The sequence below is a fragment of the Eriocheir sinensis genome, chromosome 21 (assembly GCF_024679095.1).
Source record: "Eriocheir sinensis breed Jianghai 21 chromosome 21, ASM2467909v1, whole genome shotgun sequence".
NCBI lineage: Eukaryota > Metazoa > Arthropoda > Malacostraca > Decapoda > Varunidae > Eriocheir > Eriocheir sinensis.
The window spans coordinates 2,476,450-2,502,093 of NC_066529.1; the positions used below are offsets into that span (position 1 = coordinate 2,476,450).

General features: G+C 42.9%; 1 protein-coding gene across 1 annotated transcript in view; it reads left to right on the forward strand.

Annotated features, from left to right (window-relative positions):
* The first annotated feature begins 1,119 nt into the window (after positions 1-1,119).
* Positions 1,120-25,644, forward strand: part of LOC127001427 (uncharacterized) — a 94,925-nt gene continuing 70,400 nt past the window's right edge. The window contains 2 exon segments of the mRNA XM_050865955.1: positions 1,120-1,130; positions 14,557-14,750. Of these exon segments, the coding sequence (XP_050721912.1) occupies positions 1,120-1,130; positions 14,557-14,750 (205 nt within the window).

The window sequence follows — 25,644 nt, forward strand, 5'->3', positions numbered from 1 at the left end:
CTTCCTTCTCCTTCCTGGCTCCTTCCTCCTCCTCCTCTTCCTACTCCTACTTCTCCTCTTCTTTCTTTTCTTCCTCCTCTCACCCATTACGAACTTACTCACATCTCTCCTTCCCACTCAACATTTTTGGGGCAATTTTTCCCGCTCTCTTCCCTTCCTCCTCCTGAAATTCATCCCCTTATCTGTTGTTCTTCCTCCTTACCCCAGTTCTTCTCATGTCCTTATCTCTTTATTTTTCTTTTGTCTCCCCATCCTTCTGTCTAACCCCACCCTTCCCTTTCTCCCTGTCTCTGTTCCTCCGTCATTTTCATCCGCGGCTTCACATTCTATATTCATCTCTACCAGTCTACAGTTTATTCATAAGTTAATTAAGGTTTTGCTTTTCTAGGTGTATTTATTTAGCTACGTGTGAAGGCAGCGAGGGAAAGGGTGTGTGAGTGTGTGTTTGTCTGTGTGTGTGTGTGTGTGTGTGTTTATTTGTTCAAGTGATGAAAAGAGAGGGGAGGTACTTTTTGAACGACTGTCTCTTTTTTCCTCTCTCTCTCTCTCTCTCTCTCTCTCTCTCTCTCTCTCTCTCTCTCTCTCTCTCTCTCTCTCTCTCTCTCTCTCTCTCTCTCTCTCTCTCTCTCTCTCTCTCTCTCTCTCTCTCTCTCTCTCTCTCTCGATTCATTTTTTATTGTTACTCGCAAAGCCGTGAAAAAAAATTGTGTGAGTGTGTGTGTGTGTGTGTGTGTGTGTGTGTGTGTGTGTGTGTGTGTGTGTGTAATTACAACAATCTGTTACTAAGGATGTACACAAATTAGGTCACGTACAAACATGTCTAATACAGGTACACATGACTACCTAATCCATCACCTGACATGCACGCTATCACACACACACACACACACACACACACACACACACACACACACACACACACACACACACTTCCTCTGCAACACACTCACCTTTCTCTTCATCCCTCTTTTTTCTTCTACCATTCCTTCCTACTTCTTCAATCCTTTACTCCTTCGCACTCCTTTCCTTCCCTCCTCCCCTCCCCCACCCATACCCCCTCCCCCTCCCATCCCCCTTACACACACACACACACACACACACACACACAAGGCTAAAGGCATGACGTGGAAGTAAGTTAATTAATGAACTCCTGCCAGTGTCGTTATATACCTTTTCATTTATCTTTTTCCTTCGTCCATTTCCCGTAACGCCTCGAGTCTGAGTCTTGGTTTAGGTGTGGGTGTTGGTCTTGGTCTGGGTCTGGGTTCTTGTTCGCCTCGGCCTGAGTCTGGGTGTTAGTGTTGGTCTCGGTCTGGGTCTCCGGTTTGCCTCGGTTCCTCACGTTCTTCATAATCCCCCTCGAGGCCCGGCAGTCAGTCATTTGTTACCTGGTGTTGTTTGTCGGCTCTTGTCGCGTGGCTGTTTATTTAATTAATGTTCAGGTGGCGCTTTTGAGCTCTGAATGTGCGTGTGTGTGGGTGTGGGAGGGTATGTTTCTGTGTGTGTGTGTGTGTGTGTGTGTGTGTGTTTTGCCAGTTGTTTAATGCGTCTTTGGGTTATGTGGTGAGCGTTTTGTGTTGTTTTGTTGTCTACTCGCGTCGTTTTTATTGTGTGTGTGTTTGGTAGAGGTTTTTTATTTATTTATTTTTTATTTTATTTATTTATTTTTTTATTTATTTATTTATTTATTATTTTTAGTGGATCCTGATGGTCGGTCAAGGCTTCTTCCCGGTGGGTCCTGATGGTCGGTCCAGCCCGTTCTGGCGCAGGCGAGTATTTATAGTGGCGCCATCTTGCATTGGCTCATGCTGCCCTCCCGGAGCTCATCTCTAATCCTAGAATCTAGAGTCTGGGTTGATAAGTGGTCTTCTGGACAGCATGTGGGTAGTTTTAAGCCACTCGGCGGCGGCTGAAAATCGCGTCCTCCTGAACGCGGGGACGTCTTGCTATCCGTTCAGCCACCGCATTTGTATGATCGGTTTATATGCGAAATTGTGTTTGTGTGTATGTGTATGTGTGTGAGAATGCGTGTGTGTGTGTGTGTATGTGTGTGTGTGTGTGTGTGTGTAATTTATCTACGTCCGCACACACACACACACACACACACACACACACACACACACAAACATCCAAACACCAGTAACCATCACCCAGCCACGTTCATCTTTCCTCACGGCTCAACACTTCTCTCTCCCTCCCTCTACCTCCCCCTTCCCCCTCCCCTCTCCCCCCTCCTCCGCCACCACCAGCAGCAGCGTCAACATCGGAGGTTCGAGATCAAAGGTTTCGTCGCCTCGTTCTCAGCCGGGAAGGAAAAGCTTTTGTTTTTTTCTTTATTTCTCTTCCTCTGTGCGTCTCCTTGTTATGAGACTGACTCCCTCTTTTCTTTCTTTCTTTCTTTCTTTCTTTCTATTTATTTCCCTCGTTTGTTGTTCGTTCGTTCGTTCTTTCGGTTTTTCACTTTCTTAATTATGGGGGGTTTCGTTTCCTTTCCTTTCTTTTCTTTTTCTTTCCTCCGTGTTTGCTCTTTTCCTCTCCGCTTCACCCCACTTCACTCTGGTTGGCTTTCTTTCTTTCTTATTTGCTTTATTTTTTAGTCTTATTCTTTTTCCTTTTGACACTTCATCTACGCATCTTTTCTTCTTTTTATATTTTCTCTCATTCTTCCTCTTTTCTTTTCTTGTTTAATTGTTTCCTTCGTTTTATTCTTCTTTCCTTCTTTCCTTCCTTCCTTTCTTTCTTTTTTCTTCATCCCCTGTATTCCTTTTTTCTTATTTTCATTCTCTCCTTTCGTTCTTTTTCTTCCTCCCATTTAGTCTTCTTTCTTTCCTTCCCTTCATTTTTCCTTCCTTCATGTCTTTATTCATTTCAGTGTCCTCACTTTCTAGCATCCTTCCTTCCTTCCTCCCTTCCTTCCTTCCCTCACAATAACTTTCTTCTTCCCTAGCTCCCATTCTTTACCTCAATGCACTCTCCTTTCTTAACTACCTTCCTTCCTTCCTTCCTTCCCTCATTCCTTTCTTCCTTCTCACAATAACTTTCCTCTTCTTCCCTATCTCCATTCGTTACCTCAATTCCCTCTCCTTCCTTAACTTCCTTCCTTCCTTCCACCCTAAGCCTTATCCTTTCCCACTTACAGCCACGGATGAGAAAAATTGCCAAATATCGGATTGTAGGGAAGAATGGCCTGTGTTATGGATTTTTTTTTTTTTTTTTTTTTTTTTTACTTTGTATGGTAATTTCGCATAGCTCTTTGTCTATCTATCTATTTTTCCAGTGGCATACATCTCGGTTATCTCTCTTTATCTATCTCCCTACTGTCTATCTATCTTCAGCGTGCATACCGATCTCTCTATCTATCTATCTGTGTCTTTCAAACTATCTATCTCTCGTCTATACATCTCTGAACACCCGCCTATGTTTTTTTCTGTATCACTCCTGTCAGTTCCTCGTACACGTTGACATTACTTCCACTCGTCCCTCAGCTCTCAGCACTCAGTCGTTCCCTCCTTGCACTGTCACCTTTACGGTCCCATAAACCTCCCCTCCACTAAGGCTTCCCCGTACTCGCATTTCAACGCTCGGTGTGGGTCGTGGTGGTTCCGCAGATGTTCCCCTTTCATCCCTTACCCCTGAGACCTCGTAGTAGTGGTGGTGGTGGTGGTTGAGGGGGTACTTCGGCGTTCGCTCTGTATGTTGTTATCTGCCTTGTATTGCCATGAGGAGGTTCTTTTGGCTCTTTGCTTCTTAGTTGTGAGAGCTTTTTCGTCACTTCGTTTAGACTCTGAGTTCGCAAATGAGTGAGTGAGTGCAGTTTCTTTAGCTTACATGCCTTGCGTTTGGGTGTTTGTGTACGTATGTAAGGGGGAGGGGTATGTGTGTGTGTGTGTGTGTGTGTGTGTGTGTGTGTGTGTGTGTGTGTGTGTGATTTATCGTTCCAATACTGCCAGTAAAGGACGCAGCAACCCATCACTGCAGTCATCGATCCTGTAGTTCTCTTTTATTGTAGTATTCTTAGTCCTTGTCCTTGTCCATTTTTTTTCTTTCGTCTTAGGTTGTCCTTAGTCTGTTTATTCTATTCCTTGATTCTTTCCTACAGACGTACACAGGAGCATCACAGTTAACTTTTTTTCCTTTCCCTTTTTCCCCACTTTGGTTATCCAGCCTCACAATCCCTCCTTCTTTTAGCCTTTCCTTTATTCTCTCTACATCGTTCCTCTGTATCTATCCTTTTTCTCTCTTTCACCATGTCAGCAATTACCAATCAGCTCTCCTACCATCCACCAGTCACATGCAGCCTGGGTTCAAGAAGGGGCGGGGCTAACTTGTGAACTGACTAGCGATTGGCCGTTCACAGAGAAGAAGGCGGAGCTTATTTGCAGAGTTAGTGAATGGAGTGTATATGCATCGAAGTTTGGGGTTCAAAAGGGGGCATGCCTAACTCGTGAACTGTCTACGATCGGCCATTCATAGAGAAGAAGGGGAGGGGCTTATGTGCAGAGTTATTGTGAACGGAGTGTATATGCATCGAAATATGGAGTTCGAGAAGGGGCGTGGCTAACTTGTGAACTGACTAGCGATCGGCCATTCATAGAGAAAAGGGGAGGGGCTTACGTTCAGAGTTATTGTGAACGGCGTGTATATGTGTCGAAATCTGTTGTTATTTATATTTATTAGCTTTGGTGATGGAGTGCGTTGGCCGTAGCGGTATTTCTTTCTTCCTCGTGTATGTCAGTGTTATCCGAGTGGCATCAATCATTCCGAGGGGTAATGTATGTTAGATTTATGTCCGCCATGCATACGTAGGTACCGCCGAGACCATTGTAACTTTCGTACCCACGCTCACATAAACTTCGGGACTTTCCTCGCTCTTGTCGTAATAAATGTGAGGTTTCAATTAATTATTCATTTCCTTGGGTATTGTATGTGATTTGCTTGCTTCGTTGTTGTACTTTGCCTTGTCAACTTGTTTTCTTGTTCCTCTGCATGGCTTCGGGTTTTTTTTTGGTTTTTTTATTCACTGAACACAAAGAAAGCAGTCTATTGTGTATCGTAATTCGCTTTCTTCGTGATTTACTGAACCTTATCAACTTGTTTTCTTGTTCCTCGGCATGGTTTCGTGTTTTTTTTCATTTAATTAATAAACAAAAAAGACACAGAGAACATTTCATTAAAAGTTTATTTAATTAACTTTGGTACCTACTTCATTTTCTTCGGAATCGAGGGAATAGTAATTTGTTTTACTTCATAACTTATTGATGCTAACAACCTCTGTTTATTTTCTTATTTCTATTTATGTGATTTTCTTTCATTTATTCTCCAGACCATTACAATTTGCATGGATTCCCTTACCTATTCAATCACTAATTCATGTATCGATTATTTACCTGTATTCTGTCTTACCTCTTACAGACTGATGCTTCGAACCTCTCCTTACGTTCTTATTTCTATTTATAAGATGTGTTGTAAAATTTATTCGGATTTATTCATCAGAGCATTTCAATTAATATGGATTCACTTACATATTCATCACTAATTCATGCATTGATTATTTACCTCAATACCTGTGGAGAAAGACGCATAAATCGGTCATTCACTCTCGCTCTCACCTGGCCGAGCACCTGTCCCCCTGCGTTCACCTTGACAAGTCACCTTCACCTGCTGATTGTCTTATTCCGAACCCTTAGTCGTTTCCTCGTCTGTTTTCCTTCCTTTTCTCTCCCCTCCTTCCGTTCTCATCCTCCTCTCTTTCTCTTCATTCACCTCCTTGCTTCTTCCTCTGTCCCCTCTATCCCTCGTCTTTCTCCCTTCTCATTCATTCTCCTTCTTCCTCTTGCTTCTTCGTCTGTCTCTTCGCTCTATCGTTCCTCCTTTCTCTTTCTCCTCGGTCTTTCGTTCATTCTTTTTCTCTCTTTCTCTCCCCTCCTTCCTTCTTCCTCTGTCTCCCCTCATACCTGCTTCCTTTCCACGCTCTTTCATTCCTCCCCTCTCTCTCTCAAATCTTTCGTCTTTGTATTGTCTTTCCTCTCCCTGTTATTCCCTCGTCTTCACAATACTACTGATTACACAATTACATTCCTCTCCTATTGGTTCTTTAATTTCTCTGTGTCCTTTATTCATGTGATTGTATTCTCTGTCTGTCTCTCGCTGCCCCTCTCCCTCTCGTTCTCTCTTTCTCTCTCGCTCTCAAGTGTTGACGCCTGTATAGATCGTTTTAGTTTCTGAGAATTTCCAACACAAAGGAGTAATTACATTTTTCTTTAATGAAGCGAAGATCATTATGCGAGGCGTTTTCAATGGTCTCGGATAGGCCAAAGAAAGAAAGATAGATAGATAGAGAGAGAGAGAAAGAAATTTAATATGTTCCTCATCCTTTTCCTCTTCCTTCTCCTCTTCTTTTTCTTCTTCTTCTTCTTCTTCTTCTTCTTCTTCTTCTTCTTCTTGTCATCACACTTGGCACCCTCTTGATCATTTTAGGAGCTCTTGGATTCTCTTAAACCTCTTGATCTGTTGACATAGATTCCTTCTCTCCCCCCCCCTCCAATCTCTCTCTCTCTCTCTCTCTCTCTCTCTCTCTCTCTCTCTCTCTCTCTCTCTCTCTCTCTCTCTCTCTCTCTCTCTCTCTCTCTCTCTCTCTCTTTTACAGTGAATAATGTAATTTTGTTTCGTTACTTCAATCAGTGAATTTAAATATTGCGTTTTTTCACCTTCTAACTAGATTTTTTTTCTTTTTACTCAGTAGCTTTGATTTTTTTCTTTACTTTTTTTCTCTCTTTTTCTCTCTTTGACGAAATGAGTTATATTTTTTTCTCAGTCGTATTCAGAGTCATTTTCTTTTTCGTTAACGTTTCCTTCCTCTTTTTCTTCCTTATTTGGCTTCATTTGTTCTTCATTCAGTTCTTGTATTTCTTTTTCTTCTATGTTTTATTCTTTTTTTCTCAGTTTTCTCTTCTATTCTCCTGACCTCTTGCCTCGCTTCCGTTGATCATCCTAATGCTCCCTCCCTTCTTCCCTCCTTTCCCTTCCTCCCTCTGTCCCTTCCCCACTCCTCGTAACAACCCTCATTTTCCTTTCATCCTGTCATTCGCGGCCTTGACTTACTTTCCATCACTCCTTTCCTCCTGCATTTTCCGCTTCCTCCCATTGTTATATTGACTTGCCATAATTTCCCCTCTATTGTTGTGTCCTCACCTTCCGCAACTTTTTTTTTCTTTTTCTTATTTTCCTTCTTCGGTTAAACAGCCTCATATTCCCTCCTTCCTTTATCCTTTTTGTTTTATTCCCTCTATATCGTTTGTTTCTCTTTATCTGTCCTTGTTCTCCCTCTTTCTTTCCTTCTTTCTCCCTTTCCCTTATTCGTTCCTTCCTTCGATCACTCATTCCTTCCTTTTTTCCCGCTTCCATTCTCTTCTCTCACCCTTTCCTTCTCAACCCACTCTACTCCTCCCTTTCCTTCATCCCTTTCTCCCATTTCCAACTCCCTCCACAATGTCAATCTCTCCCCCTCCCCTCCCTTCCTGCACCAATACATCTACCTACTCCTCTCCCTCCCTTGCAATCTCCCTCCCCCTCTCCATCTCCCTTCCCCCTTCGTCTTCAGTACCGCCCGCTGGCTGTTCGTGACGCGACCTGCTGGTTCTCGGACGAAGCTTTAAAAGAGTTTGTCGTCTTCAGGAAGGGAAATATTCGGCCCTTCCTCTTCTCCCAAAGTCTCCTCCTCCTCCTCCTAGTTTTTCTACTCTTCTTCCTCCTCTTCCGCCTCCACCTCTTCGTCTTTCGTCTCCTCCGCTTCAGCCTACGCCTCCTCCTCTTTTTCACAAGTCCTCCTCCTCCTCCTCCTCCTCGTCTTTCTTCTACTCTTCTTCTTCCTCCTCCTCCTCCTCCTTCTTCTTCTTCTTCTTCTCGTCCTTCTTCTCTTCTTACGTATATCCTCCACCTCCTGTTCTGTCTCCTCCGCTTCCTCCTTCTCCCCTCCTCGTCTTTCTCCTTCTCTTATAGCTTCTTCCCCTCCTCCTCCTCCTCCTCCTCCTCACTGCTCTGACGGACGTTTTGATTAATTCTCTTCGCGGGTCTCGTCCTTCAGTGACACTTGATTGCGCGCCCGTCCCTCTCCGGTGGACGAGAATAAACAAACAGGAGAGGGAGTGGGAGAAGAAAGGGTTTGTGTGTGTAGTGTGTGTGTGTGTGTGTGTGTGTGTGTGTGTGTGTGTGTGTGTGGGTGTGGGTGTGGTTCTGTTTGTTTTCCTTATTATGTTTTTTCAGTGTTTTTATTGTGGTGTTTTCTTTTTTGTTTTCTTTTCACTTTTTTTTTTACAGCAGAGGACCTGTGGGTGTGTTGCGTGTTGTGTTTGGTTTCCTTGTATTGTTTTTATTGTGTGTTTTTTGGTGCCGTATTTTTGCTTTCACGACTTCTTTTTTACAGCCAAGGAAGTAGTTTAAAGGTAATACCAAAAAACATAGAGCCCGCTAAGCATTGTTACTATAAAAAAATACGAAAGAATGGCCAGGAAAGAGGCCAAATATCGAAACAAGCGGAAATATATATAAAAATTGTGTGTTTATATCTCTTTCTCTTTTATTCTCTTTCTCTCTTTATCTAGCTATCTGTCTCTGTCTATCTATTTATCTATTTATTTATCTATCTATCTATCTTGCTCTCTCCTGCGCTTGATTTTCTGCCTCCACTCACTCGGCTGGAATAAAACAGAATGGATGAGCTTTCAGTGCATTTTTCTGTCCCTCTCTGTCCTCTTTACCCCACTCTGTTTGATCGTTTCTCGTCTTTTTCTTTGTTCTTTCTCTTCTTCTTTTTATTCGGGTTCTTTTTCGTCGGTTTTTTTTTCGTTCGGCCAAGATTACTAAGGACAAATTGACCCAATGAGTCTTTAGTTTTTTTTTTCAACTTCTATATGCATTTTTTTTTCGTCTACCTTTCTACTTTCCTCCGTTCTTCTTCTCTCTTGCCTTTCTCTCACTATTCTTTCCTTTCCATCTTTTCTCGTCGTTTCTTTTTCCCATTTTTTTCAGTTCTTATCTCCTTTTTATCGACCCTTTGTCCCTTTCTTCCTCCCTTCCCTTTCCTTCCTTCCATATTTCCTTCTTTTCATCATCCCTTCCTTCTTTCCTTCTGTCTTTCCTTTTTTCCTTACTTCTTCATTCCTTCCATCCTTTTCTTTCATTCTTTTTATAATTCTTTCGTTAATTCATTCCTTCTTTTTTTTTATATTTTCCTCAGTTCATCTGTTTCTTCCTCTCTCCTTCCCCAATTCGTTAACTCTTTCCTTCTCGTTCTTCATTCTTTTCCATTCCTTGTTTTTTCCTCTCTTTGTTCCTTACTTCCCTTACTCCTTCCCTCTTTTCATCCTCCATTCCCTCTCATTTTCTTTCATTCATTGTTTTCTTTTACCTTCCTCAAATTATCCCTTTCTTCCTCTTTCCTTCCCCCGCTTCCTTTACTCCCTCTTCCTCCTCCTCCTCCTCCATTATTCTGCTCTTCGCGGGACGCACTCACTCCAGACATGAGAGAGAACATGGAACTTAATAATTACAAGCGAGTCAAGTCACACGGAAAAGCGGCAGCCAACATTTTTACGTCCCACTCACATATATCAGTCTATTCGCATCGCATTTTTCAAACTCGCCAGTGTCACGCTCGCACAAGTCTGTCTTTTCACGGAATTAAGTATTACACAGACTGGTAAAAATTAGGCTCCAGGACAATTAGTTTTCATCATTTTTCCTTTTATTTTTGTTTTCTGCTTTCACGTTCCTTGTGTTTAAATTCATTCAGGTATTTGTGCTTTTGTTTTCGTTTTCTCTCTCACCCGTTTCTTGTGATTGCCAGGAATAGCATTTGATCTGGATTCTTCTTTTTTTTTACCGTTTGATGTAAAAGGCTTTCGCACGACCACGCACACGCACACACCCACACCCACACACACACACACACACACACACACACACACACACACACACACACACACACACACACACACGCCAAGTCTCAAACCCTCTCACTCCTACGCATTCCAATCGACCACACCCAATCACACACACACACACACACACACACACACACACACACACACACACACACACACACACACACACACACACACACACACACACACACACACTCACACACATGCTCCCTCCCCTCTCCACCCACTCACCCCATCACACCGTCTCTTTCGATGATGTATTGCTGGCTATCGTGATGTGACCCCACCCCTACCATCCTCACCCTGTCCACCACCCCACATCACCCCTACACACGCACTCATACACACGCACCTCACTCCACCCACACCCCACCTCAGAAACAACCTCACACCACTGCCCTAGTTTCACGCAAGGATTTAATGTTTTATGTTGCTCTGCCATATATATTTTTGGGGGAGTTTAGACTAATGCGGATGGAGTGGTCCTCGTTTTTCTGGCCACAAATCTTTTTCTTGTGATTTAGTTATTGCAGTTTGTTCTCCTTTTGTTTGTCTATCTTCAGGTCTTGTGCTTGTTTTTTATTTATGTTTTCTATCTTTTTTTATTTATTTTGCTTCTTACTTTAAATTTCTTCACCTCTTAATTGGTAATACATGAGATTTTGACCTTGAACTAATAGAACTAATACTATCCTAATCTCTCTCTCTCTCTCTCTCTCTCTCTCTTTCTCTCTCTCTCTCTCTCTCTCTCTCTCTCTCTCTCTCTCTCTCTCTCTCTCTCTCTCTCTCTCTCTCTCTCTCTCTCTCTCTCTCTCTCTCTCTCTCTCACGTGACACCTGTAGAGGACACGTTACATACCTTACCTTACTATTTTTTTCCCCCGTTTCCTTCCGTCTCATTACTGCCTAACGAGAGAGATAAGGCAGCCGATGGAGACCCTTAAATCTGCTCGGTATGTTGGTGTTCCTTAAGGGGAGGGTCTTGGGTGGATCGTGTTGTGTCCCTCATTGTTTTCATATTCAACCTATTTTCCCTTCTTTCGTCTATAGTTCTTTCTTTCATTCATTCCATCTTTCTCTGCTCGTTCGTTTATTTTCCTATCTTCTTTCTCTTCTCTCGCTTTCTTCATAATCTTTCTCGCTTCTTTTCTATGTATTGCTTCTTTGCTTACTCTCATCCTCCTCTTCCTCATTGCATTTTTCTATCCTTATCCTTCCTTTTCTTCCCTTCTTCCTCCTACTCTTCCTCCTCCTCCTTTTTCTTTTTATCCATCCTTCCCATTCCCTTATTCCCTTCCTCCTACTTCTCTTCCTCGTCTTCTTCTTTCTGTTCTTCCTCCTTCTTGTTTTCCTCTTTCCGCTTCATAGCTTCACCCTGTCTTCCTCCTCCTCCTTCTCCTCCTTCTTTTCCTCTTACTTCCTCTTTCATTTTTCCATTTTTCTCATTCTCTTCCTTTTCTCCCTCCTCGTCTTTCTTCTCCTCCTCCTTGTTTTCCTCTTCCCCCTACTCCTCCACGCTGCATAGCTTCACCCTGTCTTCCTCCTCCTCCTCCTCCTTCTCCTATTCCTCGACTTCCAATTCCCCCTCAACTCCGCTCAGCTTCACCGCCTCCTTCGCCGCCTCCTGCCCCTTCGCCGGCGGGAGTAATCGTCGCGAAGATAGTGTTTGGCCAGGAATCTGCATAGTAATCTACGAATTTGTATGCTAATGGCTGCAAGGATCTATGTGTGCGCAGGTGCAATATATTTATCTTTTTATTTCCCCGGTAACAAGCGTTTGGAAGACAGACGTTACTTGGCATTTTTTTGGTCATCTTTGGAGTTTGATGTTAAGGTTTTTGTCTTCTTGTGTTCTTCATTTTGCTTACCAGGAAAATAAATAGACGTTCTTTAGCTTGCTTTTGGTCATCTTCGGCGTTTGATGTTTGAGGATCTTGTCTTTTTCTTGTGTTCTTCATTTTGCTTACCAGGAAAATAAATAGACGTTCTTTAGCTTTCATTTTCACATCTTTAGGGTTTGATGTTTGAGGTTTTTGTCATTTTTGGTGTGTTCAATTTTGCTAACTAGAAAATAAGACATGTTTTTAGATTTTTTGTCGTCTTTGGGGTTTGTTGTTTGAGTTTTCTGTATATTTTTTGTGTACTGAATCTTACGTACCAGGGAAAACAATCTTATATATATTTAGCTTTTCGGGTAGAGATTAACGTATGATTGTGAAAAAAATGGTTGAGTTTATTTACAATTGTTATATGTATACGTATTTACTGTTTAAGCCTTCCATCTTTTTCTTTTCTTAATTTTGCTTACCAGGGAAAAAAACGTATATGTCTTTAGCTCTTCGTGTAAAGATTAACGCATAATTGTAAAGGAAAATAGTCTGAGGTTATGTTTAATTGGGTTACATATAAACACGTATTTGCCCTGTCATATGTTTTTCACTTGTATTACTAATAGCCCTCCCTACTCACCCTTCCTCCCCCCCTCCCTTTCTTTACCTCCAAAGCAGTATTAAATCGCTACAAATGAAACTCGCGAAATAAATAAAGAAAAAAGTTGAAAAGCCCCGAAGTGAAATATGAGAATTGCGTTATACATCTTAATTAACGCGATATTCCCCTCCTTAGCTGAAAAACCGTGTAAATCTGAGGCGGGTCAGGAGAAGGAAGGCGCGGAGGAGGAGGAGGAAGAGAGTGATAGGAAATGGACTAACTCTAGCCACTGTTTTTGCCGTCTTCTTCCTTTCCACTTCTCTACTTGTATCTCTTTTGTTTCTTCTTCCTCTCCTCCTCTTTGCTTTTCTATGTCTTTCTCTTTTCAACTTCTCTACATGTATATCTGTTGTCTTTTTTCGTCCTCTCCTCCTCTTTGCTTTCCTATGTCTTTCTCTTTTCGACTTCTCTACATGTATATCTGTTGTCTTTTTTCGTCCTCTCCTCCTCTTTGCTTTCCTATGTCTTTCTCTTTTCGACTTCTCTACATGTATATCTGTTGTCTTTTTTTGTCCTCTCCTCCGCTTTGCTTTTTTGTCTTTCTCTTTTCAACTTCTCTACATGTATATCTGTTGTCTTTTTTTGTCCTCTCCTCCGCTTTGCTTTTTTGTCTTTCTCTTTTCAACTTCTCTACATGTATATCTGTTGTCTTTTTTTGTCCTCTCCTCCTCTTTGCTTTCCTATGTCTTTCTCTTTTCAACTTCTCTACATGTATATCTGTTGTCTTTTTTCGTCCTCTCCTCCTCTTTGCTTTTCTATGTCTTTCTCTTCTCCGTATTATTGTATTTGCCGGTTTTCTACACTTAAAGACACCAAAACACATCAGTAATTTACGATTTTAACAATAACTATAAATATTGACCTCGCTTTTGGCCTCTTGTCCTGTTTGACTTTGTTGGAGCAGCGCCTGGTGGGCAAGATAAATAAGAGAAAGCTATCTTCGTAACGCCCTGGATGGAGATGCTGGTTCATAAGCGTAAAAAAATATATATCAGAGGAAGATGCCAAAAGTTAATGATCATATTTTTTTTCTGAATTCTGTATTTTCATCAGTTTCTTGTACTATTATGAGTGAAGATTTTTCCTCTCTCAGTACATTCGTGTCAGGTTTTGTGGTATAGTAAACTTTAAATACGTCCTCTATACTTTTTTCCCACTCCAGGTAAATATTATCATCTCTACTCAGTCATACGTTGAGAATAGAAAGTTTTGTTGAGTGATATTTTTTTCCTTTTTCTTCGTTATTTCTTCGTGTTAGTCACTCCTACGCGACGTCAAGAAGGGAATGTTTTGGTTGACTGATATTTTTCCCCCTTTTCCTTCGTTATTATTTTCTCCTTTATTCATTCTTCCTCCTTGTCTTGCTTTTTGTTATTTATTTCTTCCTTTCTTCCTTCCATCCTCTTTTGTTTTCCATCCATTCCTCCATCCTTCTGATTCCCTTCTTCCCTTCCTACTCCTCCTCCACCTTTTCCTCATTCTGTTGATCCTTCTTGTTTTCCTCTTCCTACATCGAAAAGAGAAGGTTTTGTTTGACTGATATTTCTTCCCTTTTATCTTCGCCTTTTCTTCGTGTTTTCGTGTGTCCCTTCTGCTATTTTTCCGCCTCAGATTTGTATGATGGATATTTTTTTCCCTTTTTCTTCGTTATTTCTTCTTGGTGTTTTCGTGCGACCCTTCTCTTAGCCTTCCGCCTCAAATCACACGGTCGAGCGGCGGTCCCGTAAAGTGTTAGTGATTGCCGTCCACCTAAACTTGCCCTGAGTGTCGCCGCCGTAAAATCTGAACGACCATTGTGTTGTGACTTGTGTGTGTTGCGTGTGTGTGTGTGTGTGTGTGTCTTTGTGGAGGGGAGTGGATGTCTGTGTTGGTTGGGGTTGGGTGAAGGGGAGCTGTGTGTGTATGGGGTGGGGAGGGGGTCAGAGCAGAACAAGGGAGAACCGGGGACAGTGACTTGTTTTCATACGTTCCTGTTGTAGTAAAGCTGCCCCATCCCATCCCCCTCTCTTGCTCTCCTTCTCTATCTATCTATCTATCCCTCTATCTATCTGTTCCCCTCTCTCTTCCCCTGCTGGCCCGTAAAGCATAACAAACGTGTACTGTTGCCCAGCCCTCGTGCACTACAGGGCTACAAAACGAGGCAGTGACATTCCCCAATTTAGTCTTTGTGGTAACGCTTCCGTTCTCTCTCTTCCTGGCGCTGCAGGGGACGGCGTGGCGGGGGTGAGGAACTGCCTGCTGGCGCGACAACTCTGCGCTGACGACATCTCCTGCCACTCTGTGCTGGAGATTATCCCGCGGCTCTGTGGCCCTGAGAATGGTGAGTGTTCTACTGACTGGCTTTCTACTGTTTATGTTGTGTGGGTGTGGACTCGTTTCGCCCTCTCCTCTTCTTGCTACTTCTGTCTCTTGTGTCTTTTCGTCCTTTCCTCCCCTCTGCCTCTGTCCTCTGTTGCTTCGGCCTGTTCTCCTTTCTATTTCTATTCTGTCTTTCTCCTTTCCACTTATCTAATTGTATATCTTTTGTTTCTTTTTCGTCTTCTCATCTTTACTTTTGTCCGTCTTTCTCTTCTTTACTGCTCTACTTGTATCTCTTTTGTGTTTTCGTTTTCTCCTCTTCCTTTTACTTCTGTCATATGTCTCATCTACCTCTATATCTTTTTTCTCATCGTCCTTTTCCCCTCTACTTCTGTTTCTTGGTCCTCTCCTCTTTACTTCTCTCCCTTCTGTCTCTTCATTCTCTCCTTGTCTCTCCTCTTCTGTACTGTTTCGTCCTATTCTCCTCTTTCTTTATGTCCTGTGCCTCTTCGTCCTCTCCTCCCATCCCTTCTTTTCCTGCCCACGTGGTTGTCTGTGTTGATTATATCCTAAGGCGCAGCTGTCCTAAGAATGCTGAGTGCTGAATGGGCCTTCTACTTATGTTCTGTGTCTCTTCAAACTCCCCTCCGAGCCTCTCTACTATCCCTGTCCACGTAGCTGTTTTTTATTGATATTATCCTAAGGCGCTGAGGTCCTGGGAATGGTAAGTGTTATAATGATTCTGTTACTGTTCTCTCCCTCTTTCTTATCCTTACCTCTCTCTCTATTCTTACCCCCTCTCTCTCTCTCCTTCCATGTAGCTGTCTGCATTGGTTTCTCCCTCTTCGCGTTCTCGTTGTTCATCTTGTTTGCTTGCTTTTTTGTTCGCTGTTGTCTCCTCCTTATGTGGTTTTCATTTGTTTTTGTGTTGGTATTTTAAGTTTTTTTTTCTGGTTCATGTTTGTATACGGACATAATCATTCTTCCTCGTCCCATATGTCCTTTATTTTTCTGCCATGTCTTTGTTTTTGTTTTTGTTTTTTGTTTTGTTTTTCTGATCCTCCTCCTCTTCCTCCTTCTTCATCTCTTTCTCGGCTTTCCATTTTACTTTTTTTCCTTTTTCTTCTCCTTTTCCTCCTGCTCCTTCTCCTCCTCCGCTTCCGCCTCCTCCTCCGCTTCCTCCTCCTCCTCCTCCTCCTCCTCCTCCTCCTCCTCCTCCTCCTCCTCCTCCTCCTCCTCCTCTTATTCCTCGTCACTATCAGCTCAACATTTTTCTTGCTTAAAAAAAAGGAAATTTAAACACCGCCACAACTCTTCTCTCCATCTTTTTTTAACCATCCTACCTCCTCCTTCCTTCCCTCCTTCCGTCCTTCCTTCCGTCCTTCCTTCTTTCCTTCTTTCCTTCTTTCCTCTCCTCCTACTCCTTAATCTTTTACTGTCTTTTCCTACATCTTTTTCTCCTCTTCATTTTTTCTTATATTTCCTCTTCGTTAGACTTTCCTTCCTTCTTCCTTCTCTCTTCATTCCTACCTTCCTTCCTTCCTTCCTTCCTTTCTTCCTTCCTTCCTTTCTTCATTTCCCCTCCTTTCCTTACCTGTCCTTTTTTTCTTCCTTCCTCCTCTCGTACGGTCCCTTTTACGACCCTTCCTCCTTTTTCCTCTTTTTCTAGATCTCTTTTTTTTCCTTTTTTTCCCTCCTTCACTTTTTCCTTCTTCCCTACCACACTCTATCTTCCTTTCCTCCTTCCTTCCTACCATCATTCCTCTCCTTCTTCCCTTTTTCCCTTACTTACTTAATTTACTCTTTTCCTCCCCTTCTTTCCTTTCTCCCTTACCTCCTTACCTCTGTTCCCCTCCTTTCTTCCTTCCTTTCCTTCTTAATTCCTTCCTTTCTACCTCCCTTCCTTACTTCATCTCTATTCCGTTCATTCACCCTTTTCCTTCCTTCCTTCCTTCCTATCTAACTTTCCTCCTCCCTCCCTCCCGTCCTTCCTTCCGTCCTCTCGTCCTTCCTTCCTTCCTTCCTTCCTTCCCAAGCGTCTAGCGTCGGCTCAGTGTGGGCATAATCTTCCCTCAGTGGGACCTAAGTAGTTTGTCGAGACGAACCTTAATGGGCTCACGTAACTTTCTCTGGATGTGGATGAGAGAGAGAGAGAGAGAGAGAGACGCCCTTAATTCTTCCACAAACTGTTTCCATCTTCCCTTCCTTCACTTCCTTTTTTTCTTTGAGAGAGAAAGAGAGAGAGAGAGAGACGACTAATTCTTCCACACGATGTTTCCTCCTTCCTTCCTTCCTGTGTTTCCTTCCTTCCCTCCCTATATTTTTTTCTCTTACCCTCATTCCTGCCTTCCGTCCGTCTGCCTTCCTTCCTCTCCTCCTTTCTCCCTCCCTCCTTCCTTTGCTCTTTCCTCACCCTCTCCTCCTTCTCACAATCATTCATTCCTTCCCTCCTTCCTTCCTTCGTCCTTTCCTTCCGCCTTCCTCCCAAGCGAGATCTCCGAAGTCTCCTTTTTTTCTCTTTCTTTCCTCCTTGTTGACTCACTTCTTGTACATGTTGAGGCTCGTGCAGGAGTGTGTGAAAATGCAGGTTAAGAAGAGGAAAGTTAAGACTGTGAGGTTTAAGAAATAGTGCAAAACAGACCACAGTGAAGGAGGAAGACTCAAACACACACACACACACACACACACACACACACACACACACACACACACACACACACACACACACACACACACACACACACCAGCGACCTCATTTAACTTGGGACAATAATAATAATGCAAAGAGGAAGGAAGAGCAAGTTGAAGAGATGAGGTGAAGGAGTATGTTTGCAGGAGTTGAGTTTACTGAAAATGGTAGAGAGCAAAGTTGAAGAATTAAGGTATATCCTAAAAAAAAGGGAGATAGACATTTAGAGGAAGACTCGAATATAAAGAAGAGAATGAAGATGCAGAAGAGGAAGAGCAGGTAAATGAGATGAGGTGAAGGAGTACGTTTTCAGGAGTCAAGTTCGGTGAAAATATTGGCGATCAAGTTTGAAGGAGAAAACTATATAAGAAAGAATGGAAGAGAATAATTAAAGCATCAGAACTAGAGCTGAAATAAAGAGAAAGAAAGCCATTTAAAGTTAGACTCGACTATGAGGAAGAGGAGGATGGAGGAAGGAGAGGTTGAAGGAAAGATTGAGGTAAAAAAAGAAATAGGAGGAGTAGGAGGAATAAGAGGGGATGGAGGAGACAGAAGCAAAAATGGAGGGCAGGTGAGGAAAGGAGAGACTGAAGGACAGGTGGAGATGAAGGAAGGAATGGAAGATGGAAGAGAAGGAGAAGGAATAAGAGAGAGAATGGAAGAGGCAGAAACAAAAGAGGAGGATAAGCAAGCGAAGGAGAGAACTACGAATATACCGAGGATAAGTTACACGGGAAAGGCAACTGTGTGTGTGTGTGTGTGTGTGTGTGTGTGTGTGTGTGTGTGTGTGTGTGTGTGTGTGTGCGTGTGTGGCGGCGGCAGACCAAACTTTCGTGCATTGTGAGGCATGTGAGATGAGGTCGGCGAGTAACTCTAGTCCATTGTGAGAGGGAGAGGAGGGAGAAGGAAGGGATGCAGGGCGTGAGAGGGTAAGGGAGTGGCTGAGAGGGCTGGCAGGGGAGAGGAGGAAGAGTGAGACGGAACGCAGGGGGCGGAAGGTTGAAGGGGTGATTGAAAGAGCTGGCAAGGGAGGGGAGGGAGAATGGAGGGATGTAGGGAGTGAGAGGGTGATTGGGTGATTGAAAGGGTTGACAGGGGGGAGTCAGAGTGGAGAATGGGGTGAAGGAATAGGAAGGGATTTGGGGTGTTCAGGGGAGATATAGGAGTTATAGAAGGTAAATGGGGTGATGAGAGAGAGAGAGAGAGAGAGAGAGAGTGGAGCTGGTGGTGGTGGTGGTGGTGGGTGGTGATCCCGGTGTGACTGAGGTGTATATATATCCAACAATGTTCAGAGGCAAACTTGAAGGTGTGTGGTGATGAAAGTGGTGGTGGTGGTGGTGGTGATGATGATGATGATGATGATGTATACGTGGCGAAGTATGTTTAAGGAGAGAAGTTATGGTGTAGGGCGTGAGTAGTGGCGGTGTTGATGTTGGTGGGGTTGATGTTGGTGGGGATGGTGGTGAGTGGTACACGGGTAGAAATTATATATGTGTGTGTTTGTTTGACGAATGACGAAACTCTATGACATACTGAACGAATTATTTTAGGACGGGACTCTGACGTAACGAAGTGAGAGCTTTCTAGTAATTTGAGATGACATGAACTATATTGAAAGAGAAGTGCCAGAACTCGCCTTGATTTGACGTATAACAGAGGAGACAGACACAGACAGACAGACAGAAAGAAGGACAGACAGACAGACAGACGGACAGAGAGACAGAGAGACAGACAGAAAGGCAAAACCAATGTAATGTCTACCTGAGAAGTCGATATTTTTTTCACTTCCATCACTACATTAATAAAAGAAAACAGTCTCCAAAGTTTACGAGAAAAGAAAAGGTCGATCTTATCACTCTCCTCCTCCTTCTCCTCCTCCTCCTCCTCCTCCTACTCCTCCTCTCTCACACACCCCTTTCATTTTCATCCACCTGCCCTCCCCTCCCCCTCTTGCGCACCTGTCCCCTTCACCTGCGCTATCCATCCCCGTCACTTTGCGTCTTTCTCCACAAACTGCCGCCTCTTTGCTCAATATTCTTATCATTGTTCTCTTTTTAGCCTCTTTCCTTCCCTCCCGCGCTCCCCTTCCTGTTCCACCTCTTAACCTTTCCCCCTGCTACCCCCTCCCCCCCTTCTTGCTCCTTCTCTTCCTCCTTCCTGTTCTCCTTTCTTCACTCCCTCCTTCCCTCTTTCGTTCCCTTTCCTGTTCCCCATCTTAAACTTTCTCCTGCTACCCTCTTCTTGCTCCTCCTCTTCCTCCTTCTCTCCCTTTCTGTTTCCTTATCCCTCCCTCCCCCTCTATCACTCCTTCCCTTCCTGTTCCTCCCTCTAACCTTTCCTCCGGCCCTTCTTTTTTGCTCCTCCTCTCCTTTCTTCCCTCCCTCCCTTTTCCTCTGTCCTCCTTTCTTCCTCTTCCTTCTTCCCTACCACCTCGCCCTCCCTTCCTATCTCTCCCTCGTTGCACTGTATCTTGATTCCTTCCCTCCCTCCCTGTCTTCTCTTGTGGACCTCCCCGCTTTATCATAATAATGTTTGCACTGATAAGAATTCTTTTATGGCACAAAGTAACTTGGTAATGAGATTTAGTAGAAGACTCCCTGCACTCTTTTTTTTTTTCAATTCATATTTTTATCTTCCTACTCCTTCCCTTCTCCTTTCTCTACTTGTCTTTATTCCTTCCCTTCATTCTTGTTTCTTACTATTTTCCTCCTTATCCTCCTTCTTCTTCTCCTTCTCCTTTTCCTTCTTGTCTTGTTTCTCCTCCTCCTTCTTCTACTTCTCCTTCTCATTTTATTTCCTCTCCTTTTCCTCCCTCTTCTTCTCCTTCTCCTTCTTCTCCTTCTCATCCTCCTCCTTTTCCTCCTCCTTCCTCCTTCCCTATTCTATATTTTATCATCACTTACCTCGTCTCTGTACCTTACGTCATGCCTTTTTTTTTCTCCTTCTCTTTTTTTTTCCTCTTCTTCCTCCTCCCTTTTAGAACGGGATTTTTTTTACGTGATTGGTTTTCGTCCCACAGTTTACCTTTTTCATGCGAAGTAAATTGACTTAGATTGTTCGGAACACACCACGCCCTTGACCTTAAATCTCATATAAAAACATAAATAGTAGACGGAGAGCTCGGAATGTACAGTTGTTGCAGGTCAAAAAATTATCTCTCTGTTTCTGGTAACCAGCAGAGATGATAGAATAGAGTAGATACCAACCTTTCATAGCTTATTAGGTTATCCGAAATGATTTTTACGTAACTTAGAAAGGGAAATGGGTGTTTAAAAGAGCTTAACATGATAAAAGAAAGAATAGGGGCCTAAAAAATAAAAATAAAAAGTTGTGATATGAGGTATGAAGAAAAGGGGAAAAAAACATGACTTCAGGACTTATGAGAAAATAACAAGTGATAAGATAGCGACAAGATAGATAGACAGAGAGATAGATGGATAGATAGGAGCAGTGTTTAGCGGGTTTTTACCTTATTTATTTTTGCCCTTGAGCTGCTACCTTTACTGTAAAAAAGATAGATAGATAGAAAGATTTATAGATAGATAGATAGATAGATATACCCGAATATTTATATCTAACACTGTGTAGATCGACAAGAAAAAGGTTTACCTGATAACATATTAAATTTCTCATAACGGACAAAGGTTACTGATACTGAAACTGCAAGAAAATCGTAGTAATCTAGACAGGCTGTTAGATTAGACGCCGCGAGCCTGATGATATTCTAGGCGCCTGACATGCGGTTAGAAAATTCAGGAAATTTTCAAGATATATTTTCCCTCCGTATATTTCAGTAGCCTAGAACGACAGAGCGTGTATAAATTTCAAACCTTAATGTTGAATGTGTGTGGAGGGAGAATGGGGTTGTGTGTGTGTGTGTGTGTGTGTGTGTGTGTGTGTGTGTGTGTGTGTGTGTGTGTCGTATCCATATATCACACAGGCAGTCCGGGTGACGCCTGTAGCCCCTGATACGACCTTATTTACATTCCTGAGGCATAAATTATGGCGGTCCGAGGCCTGGCTGACGGCGGGGCGAGGCGGGGGCTGAGCGGGGCTGGGCGCGGAGAGCACGGAGGGGGAGAGAAAGAGCAAAAGCCAGCGTGGGGCGAGGCTGGTATCTTGGCGGGGCTGGATAGACTGCGTGAAGGGGTCTAATGGGAAAGCGGGAAGGGAGGAAGACGGGAAATAAGTTGCCATAAAGGAAATGTAAATGGTGAAAATAAGGTCACAGAGAGAATGATAAGGAAAAAGGTGAGAAATAAAAATAAAAAAAAAAGAGGATTAATGGGAGACGGTGAGTCGGTAAATGTGTGGTTGAATAGGTGGATAAATTACTCATCGACTCCGGAAATTAGGGTGCGGTGAAAAAGTGCTTAAGTGGTAATACTGATAAAGGAAAAAGAGGACCATGAGGGAGGAGAAGAAGAGTGTGTAAAAGAGCTAAAAATGGTCAAAGAAAACGCAAGGGCCTAAGAAAAAGAAAGTTGTGATAAGAGGTACGAAGAAAGTGGGAAAAAAGAATGAGTTGAGGACTTGGAGAAAATAACGAGTGATAAGATTAATAAAAAGAAAATAGAGAAAGAAGCAAAAGTAAGAACTAAAGAAAAATAAGGAGGATAAGAGGAATTAAAAAAGGTATGGCAAGAAAAATATGGACCAAAGGAAAATAAGTATAAAGAAAAGATAAACAGATAAAAGAAGGAAGAAGGGCAAAGTAGGGCGTGATAAGAGATATGAAGAAAGGAAAAGAAAATAAGACTAGGGGACAAAAAAAAGAGTGTGTGAGGAGAGATATAAGAGAGAGAGAGAGAAAGAGAGAGAGAGAAGTGAAGGGGTGAAGACTAGAGTTTGGGGGCTGAAGTTGAGGTCTCGCCGGGGTCAGGTGAGCTAGTACAGGTAGGTCACCGCTCACCTGCATGAATTATTAGGCGTCGGCGTCAATAGTTCAAGGCCGAAGGTATGCGTGTTGCCTCGACGACCGTGTGTGTGTGTGTGTGTGTGTGTGTGTGTGTGTGAGAGAGAGAGAGAGTTCGTGTGCCGTTCATCTTGTTATCCGTACTCTCTCTCTCTCTCTCCCTCTCTCTCTGGCTCTCGGTCTCACTCACTCGCTCTCTCTCTCGCTCTCTCAAATTCCAGGAAACGGCTGTAAAGACATGATTTATTAGAGCTTCGCGGCCGTCCAATCTTACTTCCCATGTCAGTCAGTGTCTCTCGCATTCCTCCCTCCCGTCCCGCCTCGCTTCTCCTCCTTTCTTCCTTTCTTTAATACCATACTTCGTCCTTCCCTCCTCCTCCTCCTCCTGTCGCTCTCCTCCTCGTCCCTTCTCCCCCGTCTCCTCTCTCTCCTTTCATCCTCCCTTTTTTCACTTACTATTTTTTTTTCTCTCTTCATGTGTCGCTTTTTTCTTCCCATCTTTTTTTGTCGTTTTCTTTTTGGGTTTTTTCTTCCTTCTGTCGGTTCTGTTCCATATTATCTCTCTTGTTTCCGTATTTACTTGTTTTCTTTCTTCCTCATGTTTTATATTCTTCCCTTCTCTCCCTCCCTTCTGCTTTTTTTTCCCTTTCCTTTCCTTTTTTCTTTAACTCCTTGCTTTACTCCTTTTCCTCACTCCTTTTGTTTTGCCGGTAATTACGTTTCTTGCGTTCTTATTCTTTCTCCTCTTCGTTCTCTGCTGCCTTCTTAACCTTCCTTCCTTCATTCACTCCCTGGCTTATTCAGGCATCCATTCATCCCTGACCTTCTCTGTCTTGTCTTAGGTAAACAGAGCCTGCCTGCCTTCCTGCCTTCCGTCCTCTCTCTCCACTTCCCTTCCCTTCTTCCCTCCTCATCCCATTTCATGCTAACCTACTTCCTAACTAGTTCAAAGTCGCATATATTGAGCAGACATTCCCTCCTATCTTTTCCTTCTTTGCTTTTTTTTCTTCGTCCCTTTCTTTCTGTATTCTTATCCTCCTCCTCTTTCTCTACTTTCCTGTCTAGTGTCTACCGTCCTTCCGTAATATAAGCGAATACAACTTTTCCTTTACTTCCTGCTACTTTTTATTTTCTTCCTCTTGCATTTTCGTCTTCTTTCCCTCATTTCTTCCCTATTTAATTATCTTCCGTCCTTCCTCATTCACTCTTCCTGTACTCTTTTTATACCCCGACTTTTATTCCTTCACTCATTCAGTCGTTCATTCATTCCTGATTCTCCCTTTGTTCCTTCTCCAATTATTGTCATTCTTACCTTCATTATCTTCCTTCACTTCCTTTACCTTCCTTTAATGGTCAACAGGTTCACCCATCCCTCCATTCCTTCCTCTCTTCCCTCTTTTCTTCGTTATAGTCTTCCATCTTTTCTGTCTTTCTTCCTTCCTTCATGACCCTCTTCCTGCCCTCTTTCTTAACTACTTAACCTTTGCCTTCCTTCAATGGTCAACAGGTTCACCCATCCCTCCATTCCTTCCTCTCTTCCCTCTTTTCTTCTTTATAGTCTTCCTTCTTTCCTGTCTTTCTTCCTTCCTTCATGACCATCTTTCTTACCTTCCTTCAATGGTCAACGGTCCACTCATCGCTCCTTTCCTTCCTCTCTTCTTTCTTTTCTCCCTTACAGTTTACCTTCCTCCCAGTCTTCCTTCCTTCCTTCCCTCCTTCCTTCGTGACCTTCTTCCTGCCTCCTTCCGCCACGCCCGCGCATCGCACAGCCTCTCTCTCATCCTTGGCCTTCTCGTGGCCTTCAAACGAACAGCTGAATTATTCCCGACATCGACCTCGCCTACCTCGAGACATTTGCAGGACCTTTAAGTTGATGAAAAAAAAGTGGTTGAGAGAAAATGATATCAAACTTGTTCCTTCTTTGTCTCACTCTCTGTCTCTCTCTCTCTCTCTCTGTTTATATGTGTGTATGCCTCTGTCTCTTGCTATCTCTTCCTCTCCCTCTGTGTGTATCTACGTTTCTATATCTATCTCTCAGGAAAAGGAGGAAGAGGAGGTGGAGGAGAGGGAAGTCGAGAAATGAGTGGGAGTTTTGGTGAGTTGGTGACTCAGCGACTTCTCTATCTCCTTTTTTCTTCTTCTTTTTCCTTCTCTTTTTTTTCGTTTTTTACTCTCTGGTCATTCTCTTCACCTCCTCTTCCATCGCTTCTGCTATTCTAATTTCCTAGTCTGGTTTTTCCCTTTCATTTTCTTTACTCTTTTATCTCCTGTTGTGTATTTCTTTTCCTCCTCCTCCACCCTCTTCTCCTCCTCCTCCTCCTCCTCCTCCTCCTCCTCCTCCTCTTCCTCCTCCTCCACGTCCTCATTCATTAACCTTTTCTCAGGTCTATTTTTTCTCTCCTTCCTCTTACAAATCTTATTCTTTTTTCCAGTAGCGCACACACATTCTTCATTCCGTCTTTCACTTCTCTTCGTTATATATGATTCATTTTTCTTTTCTTCTCGGTATCTTATTTTTTCTTCCTCAGCCTCACTTTTCATAACCTTCTTTTCTAACTTTTTTTTCTTCGTCAAGGTTTGGATTTACATTTCTTATCTCTACCCATTACGTTTAACTTTTTATTACTTATTTTTTTCTCGTTTACTCTACGTCATATTTATTTCCTCTCTCCTCCTTCATCTATTGTAACAAGGTACTTTTTTATATATATTTCTTCAGGTATTCTTATAATGATCGTTTCTTTTCATTATTATTATTAACATTAGTATCATCGTTATTATTATCATTATTCCTTACCTTCTTCATATCCACCATCTTCTACTTATATTTCTTCTTTTTCCATCTCCTCCTCCTCCTCCTCTTCCTCCTCTTCTTCATCTTCCGCCGTTTCACTAACTCCTAACTTCCACATTTTAAAACTCTTCCTTGTTTTCTGCCCATCATCTACTTCACTTTTTCCTCTCACTCTCTACATTCATTTTTTCTCTTCTTTTTCCTTTCCCCCATCTACATCTAATACTTCTTTTCCCATCTCCTCCTCCCTCTTCATATTCTGCCGCCGCTTCACTAAATCCTAACTTCTACAAAAATTTAAAGCTGGTCCTTGATTTCTGCTTTGCCTCGCCCGTTTCTTGCCTAACCTAACGTATAAGCGACCAAAGTTAGCGCGCAGCATCCAATCATCAATTTCCCGCAAACTTACTGTGCTGCGCTTGCTTGCTCGCTCCGCCAATGATTCTGGGCTGGTTCCGACGCCTCTCTGCCGGGTTTGGTGCCGTTGAAAGGTCGAGGGAGGAGTTTGCAGCGCCATT